The following is an 11710-nucleotide window of genomic DNA, read 5'->3' on the forward strand; positions in this document are numbered from 1 at the left end:
GCTAGTGTTTTAGAATGCTGTGCTACCAAAATGCAGAAACTCTCTGTTGTATAAATTCATTCAGTGTTTTTAATGTTACCTGAAAAAGTTCTTGCAGTGAAAATTACAACCTGGCCATGTATATGCGCATGTTAGATCAGGAGCCTTCACAACAATGGAGACATCATCAATGAGTCTTTTGTCAATCACACACAAAGAACGTTGATGGTAGAGGGCTTGATGGATAGAATTACAGTGTAAAAGTATTTGCTCCTTATGCAATTGCTTCTGTTACTGCACAATTGTTACAGTGAATATTTCAAATCAGTAAACTAAACATGATATTAAACGAGAACTAGAGTAAAGGCAACATATTTGAAACATGTTTCTTAGAGTGTAACATTGTGTTCCTGTAGGAAATTTGAAGTGCCTATATAAGGTACATGAGATTTATATTTTGCTGGCTCTGTTTGACAAGTTAAACTGTTTAATGAATTTAGTTGGTTCAGCTAGATGACTAAGTAACCAAGAAGCAATTACTTTTATACAGGGGTGATATGGGTACAAATAATTTTTTTATTTTTTGTTGTATTGTGTTTAATGTTTAATTGTGTCTGAATTCATTCAGCATGAAGACGTATGCAGTATTTTATCACAGCACTAGGAATTTTGCAGCAGCAGTTTGGACAATGCCCTTTACTTTTTCAGCATGACGATGATTCTTTACAAAAATGATCTGGTAAGTTTAGTGAAAGAACTTGAGTGCTTGCCACAAATGTGTGTGTGTGTGTGTGTGTGTGTGTTTGTGAGTGTTTGTTTGATTGATTGTTCAGACTAGTTTACATTAATGGGTGAAAATAATCTCAGTTATTCAGCATTTCTCACCTCATACACACTAATCCTGCACCATCACTTGAATTTTTGTTTGTGTTTATGATTCTGAAGGTGTAAATGGGTGTCAGGGCGTTGGCACAGAATAAAGATGTTGATTGTCAATGTATCAGACTAAAGTAAAGTATTATTAACCATCTAAAATGTCTGAAAAATAAAGTATAATAATTTTGAGTCATTTTTGTAACCTAGCACTGAATTAATATATAGCAGATTCACTACTAATTGGTAATTCTGACCAAATGTTTAAAAATAGTGATTGTAAAATTATTAAATTATTTATATGAGCCCCTTAACCCTTAATTGCTTAGCTAATTACTAAGATTAGCTACAATTGTAAGGTGCTTTGGATACAGGTCTCTGCTAAATGCCATAAATATAAATGTACTAATTAAATTAATTACAAATTATATAAATTATATCTCTATGTATGTAACATTATAAATAAAAGTCTGTATATGAATGAAAACAACTTAATTAGCATTTTGTGTAAGTAAATATAATTGCAACACAATTTAAATTCAGCTACACACACTTTAGAAATTGTAAAGCGCACAAGCGATTTTAAAATTTGACTTTGTAAGAACTTCTATGTTTTATGTAAACGTGTATCTCATTAGGCGAAGCTTATTATGAAAGGGTGGAATACAGGACTAGTCCTGTCAGAAAAGCCAGCTAAAATGTTAGCTACATTAAGAATATGGCCACTTTTATTATACAAATTTGTTAGCTGTATATTTATTGTGACCCATTTCTGTCAATAAAATTTGGATGATTTCTGTGTGCTAATTATAGATAAAATTATTTGTTGGAGGGCAGTTTCACAGCTCATATTCAAACAATACATATATTTTAGGGGGGTGTATAAGTAGTCTCTTATTTAAACATAAATACACTGACAAAATAGAGTAGTTAGTCAGTGTTTAGGTTAGGTGATTTAAGGGTTTAAATCCCAGTCCTACTGTTAGTATGCTCTGTGGGTTTTGCATCACTGGGGACCTAGACTCTGACCCTAATGCGTTATTATATATAAGTGGTAATAATTTGTTTCAAATTTTATACTTAATTCAGGTCCTGTCTACAGATAAATTTATTAAACTCTTAGTATTTATATTTTAAATAGAGTGGTTGTATAATGTCAAACATTCATTTATTTACTCATTTGTAAACTAATATTGTTTGTACAAATCAGTTATTTTGATGACTACATGCCTATATTATTCAATGTAAAAGAATCCAGATGTTACATACATGTCAATTATTAAATTTATTAGTATTTTAATCTCATGTTTTACACTTTGGTTACATTCATGACAAGATTCATCAGTTCACGTTTAATGTCAAACACAGTCATGGACAATTCTGTATCTCCAACTCACCTCACTTGCATGTCTTTGGACTGTGGTAGGAAGCCCACACAGACATGGGAAGAACATGCACACTCCACACAGAATGGACCCGGACCGCACCTGGGGATCAGACCCAGGACCTTCTTGCTGTGAGGCAACAGTGATACCCACTGAGCCACTATGCCACCCCGCATGTCTGTTACAAACAGGTGTAGAAAATGATTGATATAAAATAGCCCAAATAAAATGTTGCCAACTTTGTAATAAGCTTGGCTAAGGCCCATTACTGTTCCATTATGACATGGTTTGGTACGGATGGACTCCGGTAACCTCTTCAGGGCGCTGACCTTAACCCCAACTGACCATGTTTGGGATGAAATGGAAAATTAATGTGACTTAAACATGACTTTTCTTCAGATCTACTTTCTGTGTCTAGTCTCACTAACATAACTGAGGACAAATAAAATAGAATTACAAAGTAAAACGGGTTAAAATCTGGGTTAAAATGAAGAAATGTGCGAGTATGGAGCTGCGTTAACGGTTAAGGAAACGTGTGGGCGGGGTTTATGATAACAAACGGGCGTGATAAGGTTTAAACTAAACAGATTCTATAAAAAGAGGCGTGGTTAGTAGTAAATGGGCGTGGCCAGAGTCGCTCTGTCTACACAAAGGCGCAGCTGTGGCGCGAAAGTGGCGCGCGGGTGCGGTTCCTAAACTATTATAGATTTTATAGTGCAGTAATCGGACTCTGGTCTGATTTCCTGCTTTACTGTGTTTGTTGGTTGAATTGGAGGTACAAGGTGAAACTCAGGGCTGAAATCGGGAGGGTTTAAATCTAACTGCAGATTCATTCTTTGTTGCGGAAGTTCAATTGTTCTCCCTCTTTGTCCTGCGCTGCGGTTTGGACTGGACTGGAGTTAGTTAGATCCGTACTGGATTGGACTGAATGAAACGGTAAATACACGTGGATTTTTCTTTATAATGTAATTGCATTGGGTTTTAAAGTTGTTCGTCCGTACAAATGATGCACGAGTAGAACTGGAGGGACTTTACTTTAGTTTGTGGACTTTTTAATTTACTTTAGTCTTACAGTTGTATCTGAGCACATTCTCTTCCTGTTTTTGTCATTTTATCCAACGTGCTGAATTCTACAGATTTATGATCACTTGCATTAGATAAGGAAGGAATCTGGTTTGTGGATTAAATTGCACTAATGCAGCACTGCATTCGCAGGTCAGCAGTGATTTGATTTCTTTTCCCCTCTCTCCTCTGCATTAACCTTCATATTGCAGAGTAATGCATTGTGCTGCATAACATCCCACAATCTGTTTTCTATTTCCAAGTCTCCAGTATTTATTATATTGACTATGCTTAATAGGATTATGATCAATGCATTAGTGCATTATATTGTATTGTGCTGAAAAATAAATGTGCATTTGCTGAAAAATAAATGTGCATTGTTGTGCATGGGTGTACAGATTGATTTGGTGCATGGTTTGTGCACATTGTACTGAATGTTTGCTTAATAAAGCTTCTTGATTCAGAGATCTGCAGTGAATCCGATTTAGTGTGAGAAGGTTACACTGCAGTGGTGAGGAAGCACATGTGTGCATGTGTATGAATGAATGGGCGGATGTGGATCAGGTTTCTGCTGTGGGGAGGGTCTGTAATGTGACTTAATTTTATGCTTGAATTAGAGTAAATTAGAGTTCTGTACAGGATTCTATTCGTAGTTCCACTCCAGTTTCACTAAATGTGTGTGGTGTTTGTGCAGTAACCTAAAGTAACTCAAACAAAATGTAAGCCAGGTTTCTGCATTGTGCATCATGATTATAATGCAGCCCATCATTATTCAGGTAAATTGGTCAAGAAGACTGTGCTTAATTGTTTTAATTTTCAGTAGGTTGCAATGCAGTTAGTAAGTAAATTCGATTTATAATTTAAATGCAAGATTTGCCAACATGCATCATTATTTAATAACCAAACCTTAATTATTTAATGAATTAATAACCAAAGACTGCTTAGATTTGTATTGTGTTATTGTAGTAGTAAGATTTCACGTGCAAGGCTCAGTCAAGCATCAACTATGAATGGATTGGGACGGGTGTTGGCAGTGATTACTTGGCAGTATTGTGTTACATCTGCATCATGCGTGAATGTTTCATTGTATTGCTCTGTTGCAATGTTTAGTAACATTCGATTAATTTGCAGGATGTTTACATGTCAAACTAGATTTCTGTTTTATTTGTTGGTTTTGTTCTTTAGCACTAGTTTGCTTGTAAGTGCTTTAGCGTAAACTACATTTAATGACCTTGTGTGACATGCAAGACAGTGATATTGTGGAAGAGTAAAATGTTTGGTTTTATGTGTGTTTAAATATTCAATGTTGACTTATGGGTTCTAATTTTGATGAAAACAGCATATGTAGGATTCAATTTAGCATAGCAGGCTTGGGTATTTCTCTGTCCTGGTGTAAATCCTAAGCTTAGTCATATTGCTGAATGGTCAAACCTTGCTATAATGAGGAGTCTGTGTCTGGTACATTCAGTGGTTGATTGTATTGTATATAATGCTCCTTATTCTGAACAGGAGCTGTATTATTCTTCCTGGCATCTAGTGAAGATTTTTGTAGTAAAAGTGGTAGATCTTGGAAAGATTGATCTCAAAGTTGGGTTTTGTGGTATCCAGTTATATGGAGGTACCAGATGTGTGCATCACTGGTAGTGTTTTTTTTTTAAACTAACACTTTTGTACATTGTTGAACTGCATGCTGCAAATGTTTCAGGGTGCTTTGTGTACCATCAGCAGAAACCGTTTTTTAAACCACTGCTTTAATAAGTCCTGTTTAAATTTGGCAAGGGTGGCAAAAATCCTGTGTCTGAGGAGTGGGTAGTGCATTTATTTTCAGTGGTAATAACAGTAAAAAAAACAATATTTGCTTAGCTTACAATTTGACAGCCAATAAGCTGTAGACATTTTATAGGGACACAAAGCTGGTTCAGTATTTAATGCTGTAAACTGTAAATAATTTAGTAGTGAAGTATGACATCACTGACTCTGTAACCTCCTCCTTTGCTGCAGGTTGTGATTTTGGTGTTTGTGGTGTGTGTACATGGAGTGTGATCATCATCCGCACTACTTCTATGATGGAATGGATAGTAGGATTGAGGACTTTTTCACATCCACAGCACCCAGTGAGGATATCTGGAAGAAGTTCGAGCTGCTCCCCACCCCTCCCGTGTCCCCTTCCAGGACTTTTGCTATGGGACGTACAGTATTCCCGTTATCGTCAGAGCGGGGCATGTGGCCATCGGATGACTATCTCCCATTTAAATTTGACCCTCTGGATGTGATTGGCAACCTGAGCTCGGTGGTGATTAAGGACTGCATGTGGAGTGGTGGATTCTCAGCTACCAGAGTGAATCCTCGTACTGAAACTCAGAGTGAACGGGAACTAAATGTACCCCGCACCCAGGGTCCACGGGTGGCTGATGTAGCCACCACACGCTGTGTAAATCCTGCAGCAGTGCTCAACCTACCTTCCCACCAGCCCAAAAAACAGATGACTGCATCGTCAGGGTCTGAGTCACGATCAGACTCCTCTGGTAAGGACTTGTGCACATGCTGAAGGAAAACGTGGGTGGGCTGAATTGTAAAGGAAGTTTTATGGGACATTTCCTGTTAAGCAGTATTTATTCATTTTGTTTCCTTCTCCAGCCTTGCTTTACAAAATGTTGGTAATCAGTAACTACATTTTTCTGGATCTTTTTCTTGATTTTCTCACTATCATCGAAGCCAGTAGGCTAGTCAGGCTTTTTAATTTTTGAATGTGAAGCTGCTGTCGCTTGCACAACTCATGATCTGATCAAGCAGAGCCAGATCACTACACACCCCTTGAGACACAGTTCCCACACATCCGTACTGGGTGTCAAGAACCATCCTAAGTGCCATGCCTGGACCGTTCTTGGAAGCTGGTTCTGTCTAACGTCTGCATAAATTAGTGAGGATTCTTAAGACATCTTCATGTGGGGCCCCAGGTTTCACCCGTCTTGGAAAGTTTAACAACATCTTTTTGGTCTTCTTTGGAAGATCCATCAGACTGTAATGCTCTAGTAGTTAAAGGTACCATCACCTTCAGTGCACCAACTTATTGTTGGTTTATATTGAGTTTGGGAGCGTGTGCTATCCTACGCTACATGCAGCATAAATGTTACAGTAGAGGTGTCTGGAAACACATCTCATCTTTTATTAAAATGAAATGTGTGGTTCTGTTTTATCTTTTTAATGCATCATGAACTGAATATAAAAGCTTTAGTAATTAAAAAAAGCATTTCGTCATGAGCTTTTTGCTAAGCATCTTATGGATATTTTAAATACCTACAGGAATGACGATCTCTAGCTATATCTAAGACTATAAGAATTCCTCAATTTCTTGAAATAAAAGGTCTAAAATTATGCATTACATACCCTTCCTTGAATATAAACACTATGTAAACATGGCATAAAACTAAATAAAGAAATAACTTGGCATCTTAGAGTTTAGTGTTTTTTCTTTGCAGACTTGATGTTTGTTTGCATGTTTTTTTTTTAATTCCTTCCCAAACCAAATTTTTTTCTGTTTCGCACTTAAATGTTTTGAAATGTTATATAATTTAAACTAAAAGCTGCTAGCATGCTTTTTCAGATGTGTTGATGTGTGTACGCATTCTTGTTTTCCTCCTCAGATGCCGACGAGATCGATGTAGTGACCGTCGAGAACCGGTTGAAGAAGCAGACTCGTACACCCATCACCATTGCTGTTAGCGCAGATCCACATGGCCCCTGCAAAAAATACTTCCACATCTCGCTGCACCGACAGCAGCACAACTACGCTGCTCCATCTCCTGATTCTGACATGGAACACGAGGAACAAGGCGAAGATCTGCTCAACAAACAAGCCCGACTTGACGCTTCCTTGTTATCAGCTCCATCATCATCATCCTCCTCTCCAGCCAGCTCGGACTCTGAGGACTCCAACGAACATCGCAGGAACTTTCTGGAGAGGAAGAGGAGGGACAATCTTCGCTCTCGCTTTCAGTTACTTAGAAATGAAATCCCAGGCCTTTCGGACACAGCTAAAAGCTCAAAGGTGGCTATTTTGACCCGGGCAACGGAATATCTGCTGCAGCTTCAGGTGAAAGAGAGACGCCAAGCTCAGGAGAGGAAGAAACTCCGTGCCAAGAGGCAACAGCTACTGCGCAAAATCAGCTTGCTTAAAAAATGCTGAATCTGTGCTGATCTGACTCTCCTAAATACCACGGTGTAAAAAATGCCTGTGTTGTGAAATGAAGCAAGCTACTTCGACTCTTCACACTAACCAAACACAAATCAGGGTCCAATTACTAATGAACAGAATTAAGGTTGGACGTAAATCAGAACATTAAAGCTGCAGTGTGTAATTTCTGCTGTTAAAAACAAGGTGCATCTTTGAAGCAATCAATGAAGAAATGAATCAAATCAAAATCAGCCATCTGACTTATCAGCCACAGTTTCCCACTATCTTTCTGACCTTGACAGTCTGTATTTATTAAAAGGTATTCTGTGTTAAAGCTGCAATGTGTAACTTTTGAGAACCTATCTGGTAGAAATATGGTGTAGATTTGAATGCTTTGATCTTCAGCACAAGCAAAATTCTGTATTTTGCAAAATAGTTTTGCCTACTGTTTATTTTTAGCGTATGCCCAGTTGGCTTAAACGAGGAACATTAAGTTAAGGAAAACACCTTGGCAATTAGGTCCTGTGACGGCAGATTTGGGTTCTTTATTGTTGAAAGTTCTCATCTGCAGTTTCAAACTGGCAGGACCTTACATTTGGATTAGTGACTATGTAATTGTACTTCCCTGTCCATGTTGTGCTTCTGCCTTGTATTCTGTGTCCTGGTGGTTGTATGAGTACTGTGAACATGACCAGTATAAAGCATTTGGTAAAAGATATACAGTAATTGGTTTTGGTGGGTTGAATTGGACCAGTGATGTCATGTTTTTGTATTATGCGGGGTGAGTAGGTGTCTTGCTCAGCTCTAAAAAAATCAATGTGGTGGCACAAAAGAGCAAAGAAGTAAAAAAAGGGTCTTGTTGTTTTCCTGCTTTATATAGACAGTGGTGACACTGGTACGGTTTTCTCAGGATTTTTAATGCCTTGGCCTTTCAGTGTTTTTAGTGACATGGCAAATAGCCAAACAAGGCTGCTCCACTTTCATCTGAAGATCTTGAATCAATAGAAAGGTTGTGGTATCAGTCTTAATGTGTACTTGCACTGTCTTACTTGAGAACTCCAGCCAGCAGCAGTAGCTGAAGAACTGTTTTTGAGCAAACCTCCGATTTGTACGGTATTCTGCAGCTTTAACTGTCATCCTGTACTGTATAAGGGATTCTCAGCACATGCTGGTCCACTAAGATTTTAAGTCTTTATGTAATGATTCCACTAGCCATGACATCTATGGTCTGTTTTCTCCTCTGCTTTGTCACACTAAATGAACTTTGCACATTGCACAAAGTTTGTGTTATTCTTTTGAATAAGACATTATATTCATAGCCTCATGTGAGGCTAATATGAACTGTGTGTGATAGCTATGTGAATCACTGACCTGGTGCAGGTGAAAATCTTGACTAACCTCAGCTTACATGAGATTTAATGGTGGACGTCTGTATCCAATGCATTTTCCGTAAATTACCTCATTGCCAGGTGTCCAGATTTATTAGTGATATTGCAGAGGAGCACAACTCCAATCCTGGAAGTTCTAAAACCCGCAAAGACTGGAGTTGTGCTCCCCTGCAGTTGTTTGCACATGCTCAGTGAACATCTCCTTTTACCCTTGTACACAAAATCTGCACAAACTGTGTTGTATATACTTTCAGTTCTGTATTGTTTACATCACAGATTCTATTTTGCTTAAAAAAATAAAATGCAGTGAAAAAGATCTGGTTTTAGTTCTGATGTGTGATTTTTTTTTATTTTATTTTATTTTTTTCTCAGAGAAATTGGACAGTTTGTGGTACTGCCAGTAGTATGAGGAAGCAAACAAAACTCAATTGCACTCATGGTTTGAACTTCCCTGAACCACAAAACCGGTTCCACACTGCTAGTGTGTGTTCATTGTTTTTGCTTGCATTATAACTTATTTCATTAAACACTCCAGCTGTATAGGTGAGTCTATTAGAATAATTACAACCCAAACCTTACAATTACTAAGAATGAGACAACTATCAAAGGTCCAAAAGGGCCTGGAAATGAAGTTGTAGCAGTGATTGTAAAAAAAAACAACAGCATCAGTTACATGGAACAGTGGGTACAAGTGGAAGCTCATTGACAGTAGCGTATGTTGTAACTAAATACCCCCAGTACTTAATGAATACCCTTTATGACCCAGTCCCAAAAATTTATGTATATCAGAGCTTGGCCCCAAATAAAACCTAAATATGAGGCAGCTTTACAGTACGCAGCTTAGATGCAAACACTCCAGATATTAACAGTATAATGGATGCTGCGATGCCTTAAAATATCTTTGCGTAGTGGTGTAAATATCAGGGTGTAGTCGTGTTTGTGTTTACAAAGAGAAAGGAATTGCCACTTTGGCATTACTTTTCCTCTCAATATTTCACCATAACATTTATCACATTGTGATAAAGCCGTGACCTGTGCAGGGGGTGTATTTCTGACTTGCGTCAGGCATTTTTTTTTTTTGCTGATGTCGGGCCTACCATGATCCAGAACAGGATGAAGTGGGTAAGGAAAATAAATGATGACTTACTGAACTGAGGTGTTTTCTGAGCTCATGATGATGTTTACATTGCTTATGCATAATCTAACCCTATTGTTGTTAAATATTAATGATGTATTATTTGATAGCTGCAGTCCACAAAACACAATGTTAAGTTCAGTTCTGAAACAAGCTGCATTGTTTACATTAATTATTTCAGTAATGTTACAGACACGCTCATTTGAGCCTTTTACTACACTATAATTTATCACAAACAGAAACATGACAGACTACCATGCTAAATAGCAATGCACATCAAAACAGTTTTCAGTCTTATCAGAAATATTCAGGAACCTTGTTTTACAGCATGATAACTAAATGCTGCTTCACCTGGTCTAGTAAGTCTAGAGGTCTGGGAGGCCTGGTTGGTTTCTTATCTTTCAGCATGTTGGAGATAGATTAGCGTTCAACCTTATTCAGTGATTTATACAATAATAAGTACTTGAAATTCAATTCTATAGTGAATTAGTAGCCAGCAGAAGGACTTCAGAATTGGGGCGATGTGGTCTGTTCTTTTTGTTTTGTTGAGGATTCTAGTTGTATTCTGAAAAAGCTGTAGTTGTTTCATTAAGGATTTGGAAAATCCAGTTTGTAAACCAAGGCAGTAGTCTAGTCTGGTGTAGATAATGGCATGAATAAGTTTCTCGGGTTTCTTGAAAATGTCATTTTTAAACTTAAATATATATTTCGGGCGGCACGGTGGCAAAGTGGGTAGCACTGTCACCTCACAGCAAGAAGGTCCTGGGTTCGATCCCCAGGTGGGGCGGTCCAGGTCCTTTCTGTGTGGAGTTTGCATGTTCTCCCCGTGTCTGCGTGGGTTTACTCCGGGTGCTCCGGTTTCCTCCCACAGTCCAAAGACATGCAAGTGAGGTGAATTGGAGATACTAAATTGTCCATGACTGTGTTCGATATAACGTTGTGAACTGATGAAGCTTGTGTAATGAGTAACTACCGTTCCTGTCATTAATGTAACCAAAAGTGTAAAACATGATGTTAAAATCCTAATAAACAAACAAACAAATATATATTTCAGATTGTAAAAGGTTGGATTTAAGCCCATTTACTACTCAGTACCCAGTGGTACATTATGTATATTTTTGAATCCATGATCTCACATTTAGTGGTATGTATTAACAGTTGTAAGTAGTTTTGGATAAAAGCACCTGCTAAATACGATCAGTGAGAACAAATAAGTAGTTTTAGATAATAAAACATTCAGTGTGGTATGGATAGTTTTGGATTTGAATGCATGCCATATTGTACTGCAGAGTACCGTGCAATAGAAAAATTACTTTTATTTTTTGCTATAATGTGACTGTTAAAGTTCAGATATGAATCTGTTATTATGCCAAAATTTCTGATTTGGTCTATGGGCTTCAGGGTTCTGGTTTCAAGAATAACGTCAGAGTATGGAAATCTATCATGTTTCCTTTGTGAGTAGCAAAAAAGAGGCGATGTGTGTTTAGTAAAAGAAATGTTAACAATGCAGCCTGGCTTTGTGTTTTTTTTTTATACTTATGATTAACCAGCTTTTGTTCCACTCTGTATAACCGCGTCTTCAGTATCTCCACTGGATCTATGGTGGTGGGAACAAACAGATTCCTTCAATCTAACCAATTCATGTTTAGTAGCGGTGTGGGTCTGGTTATCAGAGCGGGATTTGTGATTGGATCGTTTACATGTCTGTTTCTGG

General features: G+C 37.7%; 1 protein-coding gene across 1 annotated transcript; it reads left to right on the forward strand.

Annotated features, from left to right (window-relative positions):
- Window positions 1-2975: 2975 nt before the first annotated feature.
- mycla (MYCL proto-oncogene, bHLH transcription factor a) lies at window positions 2976-7485 on the forward strand. The gene is made up of 3 exons (XM_062995413.1): window positions 2976-3173; window positions 5301-5824; window positions 6944-7485. The coding sequence occupies exons 2-3, from the start codon at window positions 5332-5334 to the stop codon at window positions 7483-7485; spliced, it is 1035 nt and encodes a 344-aa protein (XP_062851483.1). The 5' UTR covers window positions 2976-3173; window positions 5301-5331.
- The last annotated feature ends 4225 nt before the right edge of the window (window positions 7486-11710 follow it).

Source organism: Trichomycterus rosablanca, chromosome 5, assembly GCF_030014385.1.
Source record: "Trichomycterus rosablanca isolate fTriRos1 chromosome 5, fTriRos1.hap1, whole genome shotgun sequence".
NCBI classification, from domain to species: Eukaryota; Metazoa; Chordata; class Actinopteri; order Siluriformes; family Trichomycteridae; genus Trichomycterus; species Trichomycterus rosablanca.

Coding starts and splice junctions, on each gene's coding strand:
- mycla (XM_062995413.1), top strand. CDS start 5,332: ATGGAGTGTGATCATCATCCGCACTACTTCTATGATGGAATGGATAGT. Junction 5,825..6,943: donor GTCACGATCAGACTCCTCTG/GTAAGGACTTGT, acceptor TTTCCTCCTCAG/ATGCCGACGAGATCGATGTA.